Raw genomic sequence first — 21381 nt, forward strand, 5'->3', positions numbered from 1 at the left:
TGTATCATTTTTGTACAAAAACATATAAAACACAACATTTTTAACACATTAAACTTTGAGTTTCAGTGCCATCCTTTCCCACATCAGGGGGCACACTAGAGGTTTGCCTTTCGCCGGGGGGGGTTCCTGCTTCTGGAGAGGATAGTGGTCTGCCACACTTGATTTTGCCCTTTCTTGCACTTGTGAGAGAGGTGCCAACAGCAGCTTGAAACCTTCGCAGGGGCATGGGTTTCTGCCTGGGCTTCAGTTTCTTCTGGTGCAGAAGGGTCGGTGTGACCCCTTGATTCTGTGAGGCCACAGTGTTAACCACTGAGCCATTGTGCAGCCTTATAGATGTCCTTTGATTGTCTGGACAGTCTTGAGTGTGAAGTTGATCGGCTGAGTAGTTTTCTTGAACGCTGCCAGCAGCACTTCCAGGGGCCAAGCAATCGGCAATGCACTAGTTGCTGCAACGCTGCAGATCTCCTCCACCTGCAGCTTCTGGTGTGCTGCTTCATACGATGACAGCAATTAATAATAAGGAGCCCAGAAAAGCTACAGTTAAAGCTGCGGCGTGGAGCGCGTCTTTCCAGTAACTGTGGGAGGTAGCTTTCCTTGCGAGCCGAGCAGATCGGTCCTGGATGTGAGTCTGCAAAGACTGGACGATGGCCGCGTCCACCTCTGGTTCCTGTAATAATATTACAGTTTCCAGGACACGCCTGCCGCAGAACTTCTTCTGCAGGTCTTTCACCACTGCCTTGCAGACTTTCTTGGTGCTCTTCACATCTGGGCAGAAGTCTTCAGTGAGGGTGAGTCCCTCCATCGTCTTGTCAACTAGGAGTTTGACGTGGGTGACCCATTCTTCTTGGCTGCGGTTCTGGAGAGCGTGACACTTGGTCAACACTCTCACCGTCAGCAGGGTAACAAACAACCGGAGCTGGTTCTCACTTTCTGCCTTGGTTGTAGACTCATTACCAGAGGCAGAAGGATCAGCAGACTCCATGGGGGTTTCAGGTTGGTTCATGGTGGCCTCAGAGCAGTTTTCCTTCTCTAGGATTGTCTCTGGTTTATCTTCTTCACACATGGCACTGGTTTGTGATTTCTCCATTCTCTAGGACACGTACTAGTCTTCAGTAGTTCAGTAGAGTTGAGTAGTTTCTGGTCTGAGATAAAGTCCTGATGTAGGAAACTATGTGCTTTGACGAGTCTTAGATTCTAGAACCCCACTGTGATGTCACAGACACACACACACACGCACACACACACACACACACAACCTTGTTCTTCTGTACTTATGAGGACCTTCATTGACATAATGCATTCCCTTACCCTAACCTAAACCTAAATCTAACCTGAACCTTAAAACCAAGTCTGAACCCTCAAATTGAAGCTCTGTCCGAGAGTGAGGACTGGCCAAAATGTCCTCACTTTCCTCCCAAGATCTAAAATTCAAATTGATTCTCACAAAGATAGCTGTACAAATACACACACACACACACACACACACACACACACACACACACACACACACACACACACACACCATCTTCAGATGCAGATGCACCGTGAATGTGGTGAAATTGCAGCTTTCAACTATGTTAATGTTAAACCCTATCCTAAGTTAGTGTAAGACTCAGAGTGTATCCCCTGGTTCAGAGTGTGTGTGTATTCAGAGCAGCATGTGTTGTTTGTGTGTTTGTTTCCGTGAAGCTCAGCAAATGTCAGCCTTAATAAAACACCATGGTGCAACAGCACTGTGCATCGCCACCCACACAAACACAGAAAAGCAACACACATGCAGTCAGATGCAGACCTCTCCACTTCCGTCCCCTTCTCTGTCTTTCTCTGTGTGCGGGGACTTTGTTTCCAGTTTTGTCTCCCCATTCTCCAACTCTCAAATTGAAATTGCAACATTAAACAAATAAAAATAGATGAAAATGATCAACTTTTTGGTTTTATTGTATTATTTGTCATCATCCTCTCAAGAGGAGACAAAGAGAAGGTGATCAGAGAAGATGCAACTGGAAGTCTTACAAAAAACAAACATCGGCTCTCAGCCAGTAATAAGCACATTTTATGAACATTTTATATCTATAAGATAAGTAGCAAGGCTTTTATCCTTTTAAACCTTTCATGGTAAAAAAAAAAAAAAAAAAGTTAATGTAAGCCAGGAGCTGCTTCAGCATGATTGACCTGTTATCGCCTACAATATTTCACTCAGCCTATATTTGAGTTTTAGTGAATTTTGGCTGCAGGTGCACCAGCCATTTATGAAGCAGGGATCTGGATTTGGACGTCACTTTATAAAAAAGTGGTTGGACCTATTTCCTGTGGCCAACCTTTGTACTTTGACCCAGTGATTGGGAAAACGGCAGCCAAGCTGTTCCTTGCCCTCTGACATAGTTGGGGATAATTGCGGCAAGGGTAATTATATCTAAGGTGGTTTAAAGCTTTCAGAGTTAAAATAGGAAGCAAACCTCACAGACCAAATGTTCTCCCATGTCAGCTACAGACAGACAGACAGACAGACAGACAGACAGGGTGTAGTTATCACCCAGGCCAGGCTGGAAATAACAATTTACTCACCATGGGAGTCCAGTGTGGTAACTGGTGAGACTTTGGGAAAGAGTCATAGGTCATTTTTGACTCATGTAACATCCAATCCAAACAGCTCTTTGGTGAAGTGGCCTTTTCATTGACTCACATGCATCCTCCTGTTCAGCTGCCTTCCTATATAGCCGGCTGTCCTTTTTTAAAGGAATAGTTTTGGGAAACAAGCTTATTCACTACAGTCTGCAGCTGGTTAGCTTAGCTTAGCTCAGCATAAAAACTGGAAACAGGGAAACAGCTAGCCTGGCTCTGTCCGACTGTATCGAAATCCCCCCACCAGCACCTCCTGAAGCTCACAAATGAACAACCCGTTTGTTCAGTCCGTACGAAGAAATTAAGCATAAAAAGGAGAATTTGCCGTTTTACAGGGTTTATCGATCTTTCCTTCTAACTCTCCACTAGAAAGCCAATAAGCGTATTTCCTATGTTGAACTATTGCACCCACATCGAACTGAGCCTCGACCAAGACCAGCTCCATTTCCTGTGCAGATCCTGATCCACAATGCCACTCCAAGGCTTTGGTGTCATTATTGTTTCTGTAACATTAGATCTTTGAAGCTAAAGATGTTTCTAAGAAAGTATTTAGGGCTCTGCAGTGAGTAGCTGATCAATCAATTAGTGGATCTGCAGATTTTTTTGTGAATCGATTCATTGTTTAAGTCCTTTTTCAGCTTCTTAGACGTGAGGATTTTCTTCTTTACTTGTTCTTATGTGATCGTAAACTAAATACCTTTGTAATTTGTCCTGTTGGTTGGACAAAGCAAACAATTTGGTCACTTCAGGCCTTAGTAAGTTGTGATTTCGCTATTTCTACATTTTTTACAAAGCAAATGAGCAACTGCCCACTCAGAGCTGCTCCGCGCCACATCCACCCAAAAGTTACAGATTCCGTTGAAGGCAAGAGACAACTTGCCTCTTTATCCAAATACCTGAATGTATCGTTACTTGCTGTCCTGAGCTCCTGATGTATCTGGAAATACCAGTTTTTATCTAGTGTACGTCTTCTGTCTTACTCAAGGGTACTTAGAAGAAGTGGCGTGGCCATCACTGTCAGTTGTTGAGAGAGGCCGTTTGGATCAGAAGAAAGACAGTTGCTCTCGTCTAACTGGTGTCAACAGCCTCAAAAGAGTGTGTGTGTGTGTGTGTGTGTGTGTGTGTGTGTGTGTGTGTGTGTGTGTGTGTGTGTGTGAAATAGCAATGACACAGCTGTATGAAGATGTTCGGGAATGTGAGAGAGAGTGTTTGTCTCTGTGTGAGTGTGAGAGAGAGTGACTGAAAGAAAGGAGGAATCCCTCTTTTGTCTGGATGAAGCATGAAGTCTCCTGGGAAGCTTTCAAATCCTCTCTGGAATGTGTGTGTGTGCAAGTGTGGAAAATGTGTGTGTCGGGGGTTGGCTTGTCACCACATTTATACAAGGAATGCAAATATTTGTGTGTGTGTGTGTTTCAGTTTTGTGGTGTAGCATAACTGTTACCATGGTGACTGATCCTCGGGTGTTTTCTGTGTCACCTGACAGCAGCGGTTGACAGCTTTCTTTCTTTCTTTCTTTCTTTCTTTCTTTCTTTCTTTCCTTCCTTCCTTCCTTCCTTCCTTCCTTCCTTCCTTCCTTCCTGGTCTCAGTACCAGCCTACAGATCCGATTTCATCAGCTGCTCTCATTATTGTGTTTATTTACCAAGCACTCCACTCATCCTCTGGTGGCCCTGAATTTGACTCCGAGCCTGCCTCCAGTTTATGGGTGTGTCGGTATGCATACAGTAGACCTGTGTGTAAAAATAAAAGTTACAGTTACACTTCGGTCACTGTCACAGGTTTCCCTCCCTTCTCTAAGGTTTTAAGTAGCTTTTTTAAAATGTTGAACAAATCACATCCACCAGAAACACGGAGAACTTTTCAAGAATCGATTGCTGTTGGTCTTTAAAGTCTTTCCCGATCATATTTCCTGTGAAAGGCCAAGGGAAATGCACTGAGTCAACACCAAACAATGCTCACAGTGGCCACATGCGTGGGAGAAACAAGATGGAAAATGAGGTTTAAGCTAACTGTGGTACAATACACCAAATAGTAACAGTTATATTGAATGTTTTACATGGTCCCTTACAAATACATCTTTTTTTTTTGCTGTTTTGTGCAGGATGGTGATGGAGGAGAGGGGGCCTCCAGCGACAGCAGGAGCAGAGGGGAGACCGATCTTTGTGGAACTTGGTGAGTGACCTTTGACCCCTTATATATTAACCTTACATGGCCTCTAAATGACACCCAGGATGGATTTTCTTCTTTTCAACCCTGTATCATTTATTTACTTCTTTGTTCTGTGCTTTAAAAAAAGAGCTCTATTCTCCGTAGTGGCAAAGCATTCTGAGGAATGGAAGGAGTTTGGAGTTTTGAGTCGTTATGGTCTGAGATTGATGACATTGTCATGGATGCATAATAATGAGCTTCTAAATGTCTTCTTCTTTTCGTCACAGCGGAGCAGAACTTTGATGCCATTTGTCTCTCTACATATCGAACAGCCTGCAAGCTCAGATTCATACAGAAGAGATGCAACTGTAAGTCAACCCTGGTCTCCTTCAGCGTGGAAACATCAGTTGACAATCTTAGTCTGTTGCAAGTTATGTGAAATATGTAAAATTTTGTGAGATACGTTTGTGATATACAAAGTTATCTATGTGACAAATATTTTGTGGAGGAAAATAAGATAATAATAAAATGCCACCCTGTCCCTTTTTAAATAAAGCCACTTTCTGTTGACATTAGTGGACCGAATTAAAAAATCCTGTCACTGTCAACTGTTTAGTTTAGATACTTTTAGAAAGAGGGGAAGATTTTTAAACCAAAATAAGCTTTTTGAAGACTTCACTTACATTCCAGTACATCTGATCGACATATACAACGTGATCGAGGCGGTGCGGGACGCTGGTCTGAACGCTGTAGAGCTGAACGCCGGCATCTCTGTGACCCGACTGGAGAACTTGGTGTCCTCCCTGTTCAACCAGCTCGGCAAGCGGCTGCCCACCACACACACCATCAACCCGCGGGAGAGCACCGTCCTGTTGGTCGAATTTTTACTGGCCGCCATTGACAGGTGACTACAGAGAAACCTAAATCCTTAAGAAGGAAAATCAATTGTTTTTGGATGATCACCTTTTGCATCCTGTTGTTTAACTGTGAAACACATATCCACGTGTGATCATTTGACATGTGGTTTTATGTAAAAATGAGGGTGACATATACTGTACTATAGCGTCATATGTGTTATGTGTTATGTGTGTTTGTGTGTGTTTCAGTGAGCCAGACAGCCGTCTGACGGTGCTCTCTGTGAAGGCGATGCTGGCCACACTGTGTGGAGGGAAACTGGTAGACAAACTCCGCTGTGAGTACCAGTCGATACCATCACTGCTGACTTGGAATCTGTTACAGACACATGCCCCAGAAAATGGACCTGAACTTACTGGTTTCACACGCGTAAACACAGAGATAGCAATAGTGATAATGTTAGCATAACAGGAGCAAGAGTATGCGTTTTTTGTATTTGTGTTTTTTGTATTTTATTTTATATGGTAGTGCAGTATAGACAGTGCTCTTTAATCAACATTTATTAAAATGTAAATATACATGTGTTAGCGTGATTTTGCAGTCGCTTTGTAGAATGTTAAATCGTTGGTGTGTGTTGCTGGCTGACGTTTTAATTTTCAACAATCCACAGCCTAAGGCATGTTACTATAAAACTCACATTTTTACTGCATTTATGGATAATAACTATAATCTTTCAGCTTGAATTTTAGCATGTATGGAGATATCTACACACCACATGTCACATATGTGCCACCTTGTGGAAAATGCAGGCCAATGCTGCTGTTGGCTCATGTTAATTTAACCCGCTCTTTTGTTAATCGAGAATGTGTTCAAAAAGCCACATAATGCAGACTCACCTTCCGTCTGGGGACAAAAAGCTTGTCCCCACAAGGTTGACCATTAAATTTAGGTTTAGCTTTTGGTTAAGGTCAGGGTTGGGGTTGGGGTTGGGGTTCGGCATGCAGTGTGGATATGATGGATATGGGAATTAATATAATTTAATGCAGTGTTTTCCTTATTGTGTGTGTGTAGATGTGTTTTCTCAGGTATCTGACTCCAGCGGCGTGTTGGTACAGTCCAAGTTTGATGGTTTTCTGAGGGAGGCTCTCAAGCTGCCCTCTGCTGTACATGAAGGGCCGTCCTTTGGCTACACACACACCTTAGCACGCTCATGCTTCCCACAGCAGGTACGCTCACACACCTCATCCGTCAGCCCTCTATCATATAGATTTAGTTTATAGTAAACCTGATTTTCTCTATTTGCCTGCTATTTCTAACAGCGGTATAATATTATGCACAGTGTTTCTGCAACTCAATTTCTCCATGCAGGTTTATAAGAACTGAATCTGATTCATTTTTTTGCCTTTTGTAATCGTTGATGTAGAAGAGGGTGATGCTCAACATGTTCCTGGACGTCGTAGCTGATCCTCCTCAGTGTCTTCTCTGGCTGCCTCTCATGCATCGCCTGGCTAACGTGGAGCATGGTACACACACACAGACACACGCGCACTCACACAGACATGCACACACATACACCACAGACTTACACACAAACTTATATCAGCTGGCCAATTTTTTTATCGCCTGAAGTTTTACTTGCACTTGCACTATATTCTGTCTGTGTTTGCGAGGCTAAAACTTCTGTCCCTCTCCTTTTTTCTCTCTCAGTTTATCATCCCGTGTCATGCTCCTACTGTCGTGGCAATGGTATGACAGGCTTCCGATATCGCTGCCTCCGTTGCCGTGGTTACCAGCTCTGCCAGAACTGCTTCTGGCGTGGCAACGCCAGCGCCTCTCATAGCAACCAGCATCAGATGAAGGAGCACTCGTCCTGGGTGAGTCACTGTGTGATTACTCATTCATCACACCAGGGGGCACTCCGTGTGTGTGTGTGTGTGAGCGTGCGCTCTTGGACCTTCATCTTTGTGAGGACCATTATGAATTTTAGACCTTGACAGTAGCGCACTTGGAAAGTAAGACTTAATATAAGATTACATTTTGTCTGGTCCTCACTTCTTTAATGAGCTGTTTGACGGTTAAGACTTGGAGTTAGGTTTAAGGTTAGAATTAGCATTATCTTAAGCTGATTAAAATCTAGACAATCTGGTTTAAAGTAGCCAAATACAGATTTATTTCCAATAAAATATTGTCAACATTTTGCTCACCATGATGTATTTATTTCCAACAATCTGAATGGAAATGTCACAATCCTATAAAACGATAAGATATTCCAAAAGAAGTTGCACTCGCCTGAAGGAGAGACTGTTTTCAATGAAGAGATTATGTATTAATAGATGGAAACATAGTTGCTGAATTATTCATCAACCAGGCTTGGCATAATTTGTCTTATTAATGTTTCAGTTTCAGGGATAAATCTCTGTGCTAGTGCAGCTCCTGCCCGTCCAATCGAATCTTCTCATCACAGGCAACTCATCCTAATAATCCTCAGCAGACTTTACATATCATTTCCAACAGGATTCAGTTTTGGGCTCTATTTTATTCTCAGTTTATCTGGTTCCTTTCAGCATTGAATAGCACTCATTTTTACTGTTGCGCTAAGGAAATAGCCACTCCTGTCTGTTTGATGAGGTGTGCGGCATACACTGAAGCCAGAACGTATCATCTGGTCTTTAAATAGTTGTAACTTGACACAAGCATTACATTAGGAATGTATCTATTCAATATCAAATGTTCAACAGGGATTAAGTTGTAAATGAGATGTGAATATTTTCAATCTCTTATTATTCACTCTAATCACTCAGCCAACTGTTTGTTTATTTGCTTATTTATTTGGATCTCTGTTAGCTGTTACCAACACAACAGCTTTTCTTCCTGGGGTCCATACACATAAAATACAACAACAATTTCACGTGATTATGTAAATACAAATAAGTGAAAGTAACATTCCTTACGTATTCATGTTCATATGCACATACATAATACATGTACATAAGTGCAATTTATCACAAATATTTCCTCAATGATTTCCTGGAGAGAAGAAAGATTTGCTATTTTATCCATGAGGCTCAGCCCTGCTCTTAAATGCAGTTAACGTTGCTGCAGAAATGTCTGTATTACAAATGTGACACCGCTTATGAACATTGAACTGACATTTGTTTATCTGTATACACGTATGCGTAGAAGTCGCCGGCGACGAAGCTTGGCCGAGCCCTGAGCAGGACTCTGGGCTGTGTGTCGTCCAGAGAGCCCCCTCATCCAGTTTACCCGGAGGAACCTGAGAGGACCCTTAACCTCACCAACATAGTGTAAGACCTCACAGCACAGCACACTTGTGATTGACACAAGAGTGGCTTGGGAGTGATCCATTTCAAGACAGTTTTAATAGAAGAAATAGCTCATTCTTTGTCATGAAAATGAAATGTTGAATTTGTAAGGATGCAGCTAATGTAAGATGTTACTTCTTAGTTATCACAGAGAAGCATTTCAATGACTTTATCATAAAAGCAGAACAAGAAAACAGATTGTACCTCACTAGAATATATGCTACTTGTTTCCTACTTTTGGTTCAACTCACTTTCAGTCAGTCGCCTAATGATGAAGTCAGTGTGCTTTATTGACTGACTCAAATATAATATGTATATATATACTTTATCCTGTAATTACCACTCATGGCCACAGTGGCCGCTGTTGAGCAAAGGTTACATAGTCTCACGGTCATTTGAATTGTAAATAGCACTGTTACCAAACAATATGGATGGAAACAATGTCACATGGTAGGGGAGGGCTTAGCAATATGTTTGAAATATAAATATTTAATTACAATGTTCTTGGAATCGTTAACAAAATGATATAAAACCTTTTACACAAATGTATCATATTTGCACAATATTCCTCTGAAAGCCTATACACAATAATACTGAATAATTTCCCAGCCCCATAAAGAAGTACATACAACATTAATGCTGCATAAGACACGAGTTAAAGTTCAGGCTCTGGCACAGTTGAAGGGCTTTGTAGAAGCTCCACTGGGAAAGTTAACACTCGGAAAAAGTGACTTTTCATCGCAGAAAGTGAAACATTTACTACCAAGGAGCAGACTCTCTGCCTAAAATGACATTTTGGTCCATTATTCACCGGTACAGTTACATGTGCGCACGCAGTTGAGATAACACGGGACCTCTGAAGTCCCACCTCTATAGCCAGCCACTTTGGTTGCTCCGCCCTGTGCGGTGGATCCACACTGTTTGATTTTCCAAACACCGGCAGACTGGGTCACTACAGACCTCCAAGCACTGGGCACATATTCAGGCCAGCACACAGAGACCGCACTTAGCACAGATGTGAGTATGCTTATAATGATGCCGCGTCAGGTTTATTCCTCTCCCCGACTTGCGTTTTTCTGAATTTCTGTTGTTTTTCGATTCCCCTCTAGCTCTGCATTCATTCTTTTTCTCTCTCCCGCTGTTGATCTTTGCCCTGTCTGTGTTTGCTCACACAATTCACTATTGCATGATTGCACTCAAAAGCACGTGAGAGTGTGTGAGTGTGAGTGAAAGAATGTGTGTTTTCTGACAGGCAGGACTTTGAGTTTTAATGATTTCTTGTTGTCACCTTACTCTGTGTTTATACTGTTGATAATACGTGTCTGATACATGTGTGTGTGTGTGTGTGTGTGTGTGTGTGTGTGTGTGTGTGTGTGTGTGTGTGTGTGTGCAGCCCCTGTCGTCCCATTGGGAACACCAGTGAGGCCATGTTGCTGTCCTCATCAGCGCCCGAGTCCTCCAAGAGGTAAAGACTGACATGGGGAGTGGAAAAATACCAGTTTAGTGTTTCACATATTTTGTGCAGTCTGAATAGAAGTTTCCAATTTTCTGGAGTTTAAGTCCATGGGTAATGACGTGTTTGAGTCAACATGAATGGGCTTGCTTCATTCCCTTGTTCCTCATAAATGATTATTTCCTCTACACGAGCTTTACACCCATTACTAATTTCATTTCAATGATTAGATTTGTTGAAAATACAATTATTTGGGTGTCTTTGCCGAAATTAGTTTTCCGTTTAAGTAATTTTTGCAGCAACGTTTGCCAAACACTCCAGTGTTTCAGCTTTTGAATTGTGTGGATTTGCTGCTTTTCGTTGTTTTATGTGATAGTAAATTGAATGCTTTTTGTTGACAATACTGAAACAATCTATCGCATCACACAATCATACGCATCCATCAAGAATACACGGCTGTCAGTGTGAAACAAAGCTGTCGGTGTAATTCCTGCAAATTGATGAGATGGGATCATAATCAGCGTGTGATTCTGACTGTTTATTTCCCCTCATCCAGTCTGGCAGCCGCTCGGCGCATGAACGAGGAACACGCTCTGATCGCTGCGTATGTGAATCGCCTCCAGAGCAGCCCATGGTGAGAGAGGGGGGTGGTTACATAAGGCAATCGGGTAGGGTGTAACGAGGCGGGCACGGTGCAGCACAGTTAGCCTTAAATTAGTCAAAGTGTATCCAAATTTGATCTAGTGGTTTATCATCATGTTAGTGAAGAGCAAAGATAAAGTCAAAACAAAGAAATGTTTGTGTAAATCATCTCTCCAAGCTGTGTTTGCTGGTTGTGCTGTCAACTGAGTCTCCATTAGGCCAGCGATTTTAAAAACTGCTGTCCACAATCAGCCCCCGGGGCAACATTTACACTGAGTACACAAAACATCCCAATGTGTCCAGCATCCTTTCAGCCTAGTTTAGTCAGTGAACAGAAATGAGGCTGTTCCAGTATAAAGCCGATAGCATAAAGGCTAGAATTTCCCATTTTTCACCTGCGGTTGCTCACAGGAGACATTTGACACATCTATCTATTAGTTTGTGTTGCTGATTTCTCTGCTCTCTTTGTGTCAGTAGTGTGGACAGTCCCAGCAGGCAAGATGAGGAGCACAAACTGATCGCCCGCTACACCTCCCGACTGGCAGAGACTGACGGTGCAGGAGTGAGTCAATAACACACAGTAAACTGCAAATACATAAATACATACAATCAGGTACTTCTACGTTACATATACATAGAGCTCTGGCACACAATTGTGGGCGAAACCTCTCTAATCTTAAAGCCGCAGCTCTAAACTAAGACCTTGTTTTGGTTGCTAAATGACAAAGGGTCAGCAAACAGTCAGTGCAAAACCAACAAGCTCCAGTGATTTTTGTTGGTGTGTTTCAGGTGATACCTAACCGGAGCGTAAACTTTGATGTCAACAAACAGAAGAGGGAGCTCATCGCTCAGCTGGAATGCAAAAACAGGTACAAATGAGTCAATAGTGGATGAGTTATTCTTTTTAATTCATTCCTGTTTGACTCCTGCTTTTTTGTAAGCCAGTAGTTGTATTTGTGGCTGTATTTAGGATTTCAGGCGTCCCTGTCTGGGGGTTACACTGGTGTCCCTGCCCAGTTTTACCCAACGTTTAGAGAACATCGGTCTTATTTTGGAAAAAAAACAGTAGAAAGTATGCAACTTGTCAGTGTTAAAAGTGTATAAAAGTATACTGACTGACACAATAATTAAAGCTTTTTGAAAGCTTCTAAATAATGAATGTGTTGTTTGTATGTCCCTTCACAATAAAGGTGTCCTTTATGTATAGTTCTGTGCTTGTCTACTGTATAAATTAATGTCTACAATATGTGTATCTGCATATGTTTGAGTTTGTATTTCCCAAATGCAACTGCTTGTCAGATTTAAACTATATTCCCTAAATCCGACATGCACATTCCTCCAAGAAATCTGCAAAAGCCTGCCGAAGTGTGTGTGTGTGTGTGTGTGTGTGTGTGTGTGTGTGTGTGTGTGTGTGTGTGTGTGTGTGTGTGCGTCTTTTCACAGTCTGTTCAGTCATGTAACGCTCCCTCAGCCTCAGCTGACCGGTATGTTTTTCATTTCCCAGAGAGATCTTGGCAGAGATCAAACGTCTCCGCGTAGAGCATGACGCAGCGTGCCAGGCCAGCCCGGAGAAAGGCAGCACCAACCCGACTCTGCTGGCCGAGCTTCGTCTGCTCAGGTAAACACAGACTCCGCCTTAGACCACACTGGCGTGGTGCTGGGTAGTCTGCTCCCCTGCTGCACAAATACATATTATAACGACTATTAGTTTGTTTGAACTACAACCTTGTGAGTCATACACACGGACATAATTCCCCAGCATCATTTTCAAAAAGTTTGTCAGCCCCATACTCCGTGTTTTCTTCATTGTGTGCAGCAGTGTCAGATTTGGCGGGAAATCTGCCGCGTTGCTTTGCAGCACAGAGGGAGAGTGCTTTATGGCAGATGGCGGCGACAGATGGTGGATTTTGTGAAAAGCCAACGTAAAAATCACTTCCAACATGTTTATGCTCTTCGGTAAAAACAAAAACTCAAAGGAAGAGGCGGGAGACTTGATATAAAGCATCAACTGATCTGCTAGTGAGAGAGTTGCAGTAATGATGGTGATGATGATGAAGAGCAGCTTTAAATCCACTGTGTATCGTTTTTTATGATTGAAGCATCCTTCAACTTATTGTGTTTGTGGGAAAAATGAGACGATCTCAGTGAAACCTTTTTCAGTCCTGCTGTTGGCAGCAGTATGCATTGGCCACTCGGGGGCGCCAAATTCAAGTTCACAAATTCTTCACATGGTGACTTTAAATCACAATATGAACTGTTCAGTTCTCTGAAAGTGATTTTAACTAGAGCATTCGAAATATACTGTGATGAATGTAGCATTCTGAAAGCTCTTAAATGATCTGATATGAAATGGTATTCTTGTGTAGTCAAAACTGAAATACTTCAAGGTAACTACACTAGTTTGATGGTAACTTGTTAAGTGCACAGTAACTATCACCCTGAAATGACCAACTCTCCCCTCCTTCTTCACATCTCAACAGCAGATACTGTAACGATTCATCCAATACGTGTGAATTACAGTCGATATCAGTAATATTGCTCTCTGGAGTTGTCTTATGATAACCCATCACTTCCCTCCATGCCACATGATGTTAATATGAAGCGCAGTTTAACTAGCCAGTGTTTTTTCAGATATATCTACATCTCTCTCATATCTTTGTTTTAGAGCTTTTCGAAAGGGGTTTGTGCCTTTGTGTCACTCCCTGTTGAAGCTTTACTTTGGGATCATAATGACTCAAGCCTGGAGTTACTGTGTGACTCAGACTCTTGTTTTACTTGTTTATTTACTCATTTATCCTACCATGTGAAGGAAAGCCAAGCAGGAAAGAGACGAGCTGTGCTCCTACTTTAAACTCTCATCCAGACCACATACTGTTTGGAAAAAAAACTGTTGTAAACACCTCTATCTGCTTGTTACTCTGTTAGATGTTAGTTACATGCGCAGACTCTTAAATCGTGTCCTCTTTTTGCTGCCAGCTCACTGTAAATAGTAAGAATTTATCATTTTGATGCAGTTTGGATGCAATTTGTATTTCTCAAATACTTTGAAAGCCTTGGTGGTCTACTCTAGAGCCATTTTAACCAGTGCTAAGTGCATGGTGAATGTCCCTTCCTGCTTCGGTCATCTGAAAACCAGTATACATCTGTCTTGATTGTGTTTTCAAGGGTCCAAAGTTTGGTTTCAAGGTTTTGTGGTCTGCTCATGATGCTCTTATGTTCCAGTCAGCCAGTTCTTCTCTGAGTCTCCTCTTCCAACCCTGAAACAAACGATCACCCAGGAAAATGTCAAGGATTCCTGATCTTGTGTTCCCTCGCTTTTTTTTAATTTTTATCTCCAACCGTCAATGTTTCCATTGATTTCTCTACAATTTTTCTGGCATTGCTCACTCCTGGCTTCTGATCTCCTGGGAGTCTTTCGAAAGAGCTCAAAAGCCTTCTTGAGTCACATCAGTCTCTTTTTTCGCTAACCAGGCGACTTGTCAACTGTCTGCATAGGTGTAAGGGGGGGGGGGGTTATCCAATCCACCTGTGGGTTACCTACATTTACGCCACTTTTTTATTCTGACTCATGGAGACCGATACTGTTTATGTGGCTTAGTGCAAATGAATGTGTACTAAATCAAAGAGTAAATGGGGGCCAGTAAGGCTGATCTCAGAGCTCTCCGTCCTGTTGCCTTTCTGTGTTCCTTTACAACCTGAAATGATTTCAGTGTAACTGTGTCTTCTGTGCTCTCTGTGAGTCTTTGCACTCGGGTTCTTGTATTGCTGCCTCCTGACACTCTGTTATGTGACAGTAATGGAGGGCTGGTGTGTGTTGCAGACAGAGGAAAGATGAGCTGGAGCAGAGGATGTCGTCTCTGCAGGAGAGCAGGAGGGAACTGATGGTACAGCTGGAGGGACTGATGAAGCTGCTCAAGGTGACACACACACACACACACACACACACAGACTGTTGTTTTCAGCATGGTGTATTGTCACACACTAGAGGACAAAGTCTTCACACCTCCCTGTGTCTGTCCTCGCAGTAACAAGCTTCACTTTTCCCTCTGTTTTTTTCCTCCTTAATAATTTCACCTTTTCTAGCTCTGACTGTATCTGACCTCTTCTTTTCCATCCTTTTCCTCCCCATTTGTTTTCCGACTGCCCATGTTGTGGCCCTGTAGGATGAGGAACAGCGGCAGGCAGTAAGTTCATCACCCTTATGTTGGTGTAAATGTGGGAAATGTATGTCCAAATAAGTCAACTTTACACACAATGAGGAAACTGTGGTGTTTTTCCAATTGGGACTTAAATAATGGCATGGCTTTTTCCAGCAGTCAACAGAACTTTTACTACATTGTGGAGATGAAGTCAGCTGCAACAAAAATGACAAGTTTCTTGAACTCGTAAAATGGTGATAACGATGTGTAACAACCCTTATAAATCCATCTCTCAGGCGCAGGCGGCTGGCTCTTCCCACGCCTCTCCCTCTCGGCCGAGCCCGTCAACCGTCCGCTCTGTGGGTGCTGCGTCTCCTCAAGCTCACATGTACTCTCCCCAAGATTCACTCGCTGGGGTGGGTGGTGACGTACAGGAAGCGTTCGCCCAAGGTAAGCCTGGAAATTACAATAAAAAAAACATCCATAAAATAATCGTGTGTTTTTTTGGGTCTTGCACACGAAGTAACACGCAGATCTGATGGCTTTGGTTTAGTTATAGCTCTGAGACAAAGTACAGTAAGGGAGTGATGGATTTAAAGGGACAGGAGAGAAGTTTCTGTCAGGATTTACATGGGTTTACATGTTGCCGCACCACTTTTCTGAGCAGCTCAACAATTTCCCTGTAAAGACTTTGTATGAGACATCACATGAGTTGGAAAAATGTTATAATATATATAACATATAACTGCTTTTCTTTAAGCATGACTTGTAAGTGATGCGTTTAAATCAAGCTATTCATTTCAGGTTTGCAGATTAAAGGCAACATTTCTTTTTCTCTTTAAATGTGTATCTGTAAAACTGGCTGTTGTGTTTACCGCATGCATTTATTGAATCTCTGCTCAGCTCCACAACGCAAACGTACACGTTGTTTCCAGCCAGTGTTTCACATTAGTTCCACCTTATTAACATTTCATGGTGCACTGTAAAACCTTCAGCCTGTATTAGAAACCACTTGTCAGGAAATGCTGTGTCACAATAAAATACTATGTTTAACAAGAACATATCCTCTACAGTATCAGAAAATTGAAATCGGTTAAAGTTTTATTTATACAGCCCCAAAATCACACATCACAAATTTGCCTCAGGGGCCTTAAAAGATTGTAAAAACAGCTTTGCTGATCTAAACCGTACACTGTGTGTGTTTAAAGAATTCTACTGCGCTCATACTAGATGTATGTATTATACAGACAGCATAAAAGTTTAATTCAGACCTCATAAAGTGAATGATAATGTATCACGAGGGTAAAATAATATTTACATTTTAATTCATCTTAATTCAAATCTAATCTTTGCACTGTGATGTGATTATTGTTTTCTTTTTCTCACATCTCTCCATCTCAGGCCCGAGGAGGAACCTGAGGAACGACCTCCTGGTAGCAGCCGACTCCATCACCAACACCGTGTCCTCACTGGTCAAAGAGCTCCACTCCGGTAAACACACACACACATATATATATCCATATATACGTACTATATTGTAGCATCCAAACGATCCGTGTCTCACGATTTTTATAAAATCTATTAATAAATCTTCAGAAAGTAACACCATTTTGGTCTGACACATAAGTCCTTCATATGTTGACCTTTTATGCCGTCTTTTCTGAGCAGATGATGCTCGGGAGGAAGAGGAGAGATTGCTGAACGGAAAGGACAGAGGTAAGTTAATCTATTCAGTATCTCGCTTTTTCTTTCTTTTTTTTTAAGACGGTGGTGAAAAAAGTTACTTTGGAAATAATTAGAATCAGAAACTGTTTATTGCCAAGTATTATACATTACAAGGAATTTGCTGTGGTCTGAAGGTGCTATTGTTTTGATAACAAATAAGTAGAATATAAAAGCTAAATAAGACTAAGAATAAAAATAAAAATAAGATAAGATAAATAACAACAGTGCAGTGACCAGAATAAAGTAAAGTGTCCAGGTAAAGTGTCCAGTAGGGGGTGGGTGCGTTAATGTAACGCAGGGGGGACAGGGGTGATGTACGTTAATATAACGTATAAGTAGTGTTTGTGTTCGGGGGGGGGGGGTCAATGTAAGTTCGTCAAAAGTTCGTCAATTAAGTACAAGTACCTAAAAATGGTATTTAAGTACATTACTTAGAATAAATGTACTTTCTACCAAGGATTCATTTTTCTTTTGCACAAGTAAAAGTCACTCTGTATAACATCACGAGCTCTTTACTAATACTTGAAATGCTCCTGTGCTTGCGGCTTTACTCGCACGTCTGTGTGACCACGTGCACAGTCTCTATACGACTCCGCTTACTCTCCAGGTGCTCACGTCTGCACTGCAGCGAGCTTCATTAACGTGCCATCTCATTAGAAATGCTTTATGGAGCCCCCCCTCTTTACAAGAGGACCGCCTGCAGAGACGAAGTGGCGAAACTACCTCCTCAGACTAAACACTTAGAATACTAACCTGCCGCACTAACCCGCCGACCCCCCAACAGCCAGACAGGCAGGAGGCCAGGGTTCAGCCCCACGTTCAACACAGTTAAGTCTTAAAGTTTAAAGGTAAAATACTGCGTTTGACTGTCCACAATAGAGTTTGTTCTCTGCAGTTAGTCAATTTGTGTAGCACCTGCCAAGTACAGTCTTGTTTTATGTTTCTATGCTAAGAAGCGGTCTGGTTCTTATTACAGTTTCTGGCAGAAACAGGCAACACTTGTTTTAGCTTCAGATTGCACTGTCCTCTGCTAACTGCTAACAAAACCTTCTTTCTCTCTTTTAGCAGGTTAAAATGATGGCAGGACAAACGAAAACAGTAAGTGATTCAACGTAATCACCCTTTTTTAATTACTTTTAGTTTCTTGTACAACACAACAAAAAAGAACTTTATGTAATTGATCAAATTTGCAATGATGTGATGGTGTTTTCTAGTGGTGTTTACCTTTTGAAAACTGAAGTAGATTTTTGGAAATATGCTTATTGGCTTTCTTGCCAGGAGACGACATGGCCAGCAGCCGGTTAGCTTATCTTAGCATAAAGACTGGAAACGGAGGGAAACAGCTAGCCTGGCTCAGTCGAAAGGTAGTAAAATCCACCTACCAGCACCTCTAAAGCTCAGTAATTAACACGTTAAATCTCATTCGCTCATCTGTACAAAATTCAATATTGTGGTTTTATGGGAGGTCATGTGCCGGACCATTTCTTGGCAGGGAGCAGTAACTTGATTAAACAAGCGAGATATCATGTGTTAATAAATTAGGTTTAGAGGCGCTGGTTGGCTGATGCTTTTACTTGTGGTCTGAGCCAGGCTAGCTCCAGCTTCATGTTTACTGTGCAAGAGAGTAGTGTCAATCCTCTCATCTACCTTGACAAGAAAACAAATAAGTGCATTTCCCAAAATGTCTAAACTATTCCTTTTAATACTACATGACAGAATATAAAAGAAATTGAACTTCTGATTAGTTGTCTGACTCTTCCGTCACTCTCCCCTCAGGCAGACTGATGTTTCATCACGGCCAAAGAAGACTGACCCTGCTGGGATTCAAATATATCTTCTTATATTCATCGTTAGCCAATGGGGATTAGAGCTCCAATGCAAATCAACCAATCACGATGCTGGACACCAAATGACCGCTGGGTTCCTACTGATGTATAGCTGTGATTCTGTGCGTGTCTTGTCACTGTGGTTTTACTTTTTGTTATGATTTGATCATGCATAGCTAAACGAGGAATCGGAAACCTACTGATTTGTACTGTAGCGCGTGTGTCTGTGTGTGTGTTTGTGCTCTGCATTTTGGAGGCGTGAGAGGGTCGAGTAAGTGAGACGGACGCCGTGAAGCGACAGAAAGATGCGTGTAGGAAATCTGTGAGGGATAGATGTGGTGGGAAGCTTCAGGATGGAGATACAGGATGTAGCCACGTCGGAGGGAAAAAGTGGAGGGGAAACAAAAGAAAGTTTAAACGACGAGAAGTGAGTTGTACCGTTTTAAGTTTCGGCACTGTGTGCTTAGTATTTATTGCTTTGATTTGATTTGATGTTTTGCCATTTCTTCATTCAGTTTGTGTGTTTATGCGTACATGAGTGTGGTCAGGCCCTGCTGAGACGATAAGCTTTAAGGGGACGTTTCCTGCTGTATCAAGCCCAGCCCAGCCTGCCAACCCCCCTCCGGGCAGGGGCAATCCAGGGTGGAAAGTTAAAGTCCCGGTCCTGGTCCAGGTGTCTGAAACCCGCATCAGATTAGTGCCGTGGGTGCTGGTATGATAGCAGCTCAGGTTGTCCAGGCCTCTCTGTGTACCTCGGTACTGCAGTGGGACTCCAGTCAAAGAGGAGATATCTGATAACTGTGTGTGTGTGTGTGTGTGTGTGTGTGTGTGTGTGTGTGTGTGTGTGTGTGTGTGTGTGTGTGTGTGTGTGTGTGTGAGGGAGAGAGAATATAAAACCATTTGCTTCAACAGGGTCAGTGTAACAACAGAGTTGGGTGGAGAAGTGAGCTCTGGAAGAATTTCTTTCATTTTTTTTGCTTTTTCTTTTTGAAATGTTGACACTTTCACCTCTTCAGGACTCCAAAAAAATCAATGCCACATTCATTTGTTTGTCTGACTAATTATTTATTGCATATATTGCATATCAAGAAACCATGTAAACAGACACACAATTATTTTTCCGACAACAAGAGAAGGAGAATTAAAAGGCAGCAATAAGCAAGCTCAGTCCTTAAGAGGCAGGTAAGACTGAAGGCTTCAGTGCTGACACAATTCCTCCTGAGCAAAACAAAAAGCAAGAAATGCCTGAGATGAACAGAAGAGCAACAAAAGAGAGAAAACAGAAAGAAAATAAGAGAATGGGGGAAAAAAAAAACTTAATACATTTATTTATTGATTTGGCTTTTTTCCAAATGCGACTTACAAACAAGATACAATCCAAGCCTCAGTGGATCAAAGAGATGCCATCGAGAATAAGTGCCACAATTTCATTTCAGTGAATGTACTTGAAGTGCTTCATTTCAAAAGGTCACACCTCTTGAAAGCTTGGGAACCACTGCTGTGGTGCAGAACAAGACAGATAGGCAGATAGTTTTGGTTTTGTTTGTTGTTTTGAGATACAGAGCACCGCTGTTGCTGAATTTCTCCACAGTTGACTCAGAATTAAACTGAATTTTAAACTGAGACCTTTCTTACTGCAGTGCTCCCTGGGAGTTGTAGGACGTTTCTCCTTAAAGTTTTTTTTACAAACACAGTCTTGTACCTTTTCATGTCCCAACTGCCAGTTACCAAACATTACCTATGCAAAACATGAAGGGGACTTTTACTTTCTGAACCCTTCCTGCCCAAAATAACTCCTCACACTTTGCTACTCTTTGATGCCTTTCAAGCGCCCTGTAAAATGCAAAGGACTGTGGGAGTTGAAGTCCTCTGCGGATGTCAAACTACTCCCAGCACCCCAAAAATCTTATCAGGCTGATAGCTGTGTGCAAATCAAACATGAGCTTGTGCCAGGTCTGTTGATTTATTTTCACAGGTCGTTTGTTTGTTTGTTTTAATTGTTTTAGCCTTTCAGGGTTTTGCCTTGCGCTCATAGGAAGCTGTGCTCAGCTGTTGGACAGTTAGTCTTTTCTTTCAGACTTCACCAGCCCTCCACATTGTTCAATTGACTGCTTGCGACTGGGATTAGCACAGTTTCAGTCCGCCGAATGATTCGACTGACTGTATGAATGGTTGAAGAAATGAATGATCATGTTTCAGTGTGTGTGTGTGTGTGTGAGAGAGAGAAATCAAGACTGACAGGCCAGACTCGTCCTGACATGAAAACTGTAAACACCTTCAGCTCTGAGCCGACGGTGTGAGTGAAAAGTATTGATCTGTGTTTCATCTGCAATAAATAATATTTAACGCCAAGTTCTTGACTTTCGTCCGTCTGTTGACTGCTGGGTCTCTATCCCGAGGACTCGCACGGCTGGGCGGCAACATACAAACAAGGGTACATGATGTATAATTCAATAACGCATCCATGGCTTTCCACTCCTATGTCACAGCTCTTCCATGAGCTCAACATTGTGTTCCCTCCTGGCTTGTTCATGTTCGTGTTCTTTAAAAGTCTGCTTCTTACTACAGTTTGGCAAAACAATATCTAATGTAATAAATCTGTGAAACACGCTGGAAACTACTGCTTTATTCCTGGAAAGTGACCCGTTT

The 21381-nt window shown here is 42.2% G+C and overlaps 1 protein-coding gene across 1 annotated transcript in view; it reads left to right on the forward strand.

Annotated features, from left to right (window-relative positions):
* The window catches only part of LOC139302705 (dystrobrevin beta-like), a 28335-nt gene extending 7251 nt beyond the window's left edge, over positions 1-21084 (forward strand). The window contains exons 3-22 of the mRNA XM_070926411.1: positions 4723-4793; positions 5057-5137; positions 5460-5673; positions 5876-5961; positions 6696-6850; positions 7048-7147; positions 7332-7498; positions 8805-8929; positions 10341-10412; positions 10957-11034; positions 11520-11604; positions 11832-11911; positions 12547-12660; positions 14863-14959; positions 15206-15226; positions 15478-15631; positions 16583-16672; positions 16850-16897; positions 17972-18004; positions 18683-21084. Of these exons, the coding sequence (XP_070782512.1) occupies positions 4724-4793; positions 5057-5137; positions 5460-5673; positions 5876-5961; positions 6696-6850; positions 7048-7147; positions 7332-7498; positions 8805-8929; positions 10341-10412; positions 10957-11034; positions 11520-11604; positions 11832-11911; positions 12547-12660; positions 14863-14959; positions 15206-15226; positions 15478-15631; positions 16583-16672; positions 16850-16897; positions 17972-17979 (1845 nt within the window). The 5' untranslated portion in view covers position 4723 and the 3' untranslated portion in view covers positions 17980-18004; positions 18683-21084. The remainder of the gene's footprint in view (positions 1-4722; positions 4794-5056; positions 5138-5459; positions 5674-5875; positions 5962-6695; positions 6851-7047; positions 7148-7331; positions 7499-8804; positions 8930-10340; positions 10413-10956; positions 11035-11519; positions 11605-11831; positions 11912-12546; positions 12661-14862; positions 14960-15205; positions 15227-15477; positions 15632-16582; positions 16673-16849; positions 16898-17971; positions 18005-18682) is intronic.
* The last annotated feature ends 297 nt before the right edge of the window (positions 21085-21381 follow it).

This window comes from Enoplosus armatus, chromosome 19 (assembly GCF_043641665.1).
Source record: "Enoplosus armatus isolate fEnoArm2 chromosome 19, fEnoArm2.hap1, whole genome shotgun sequence".
NCBI classification, from domain to species: Eukaryota; Metazoa; Chordata; class Actinopteri; order Centrarchiformes; family Enoplosidae; genus Enoplosus; species Enoplosus armatus.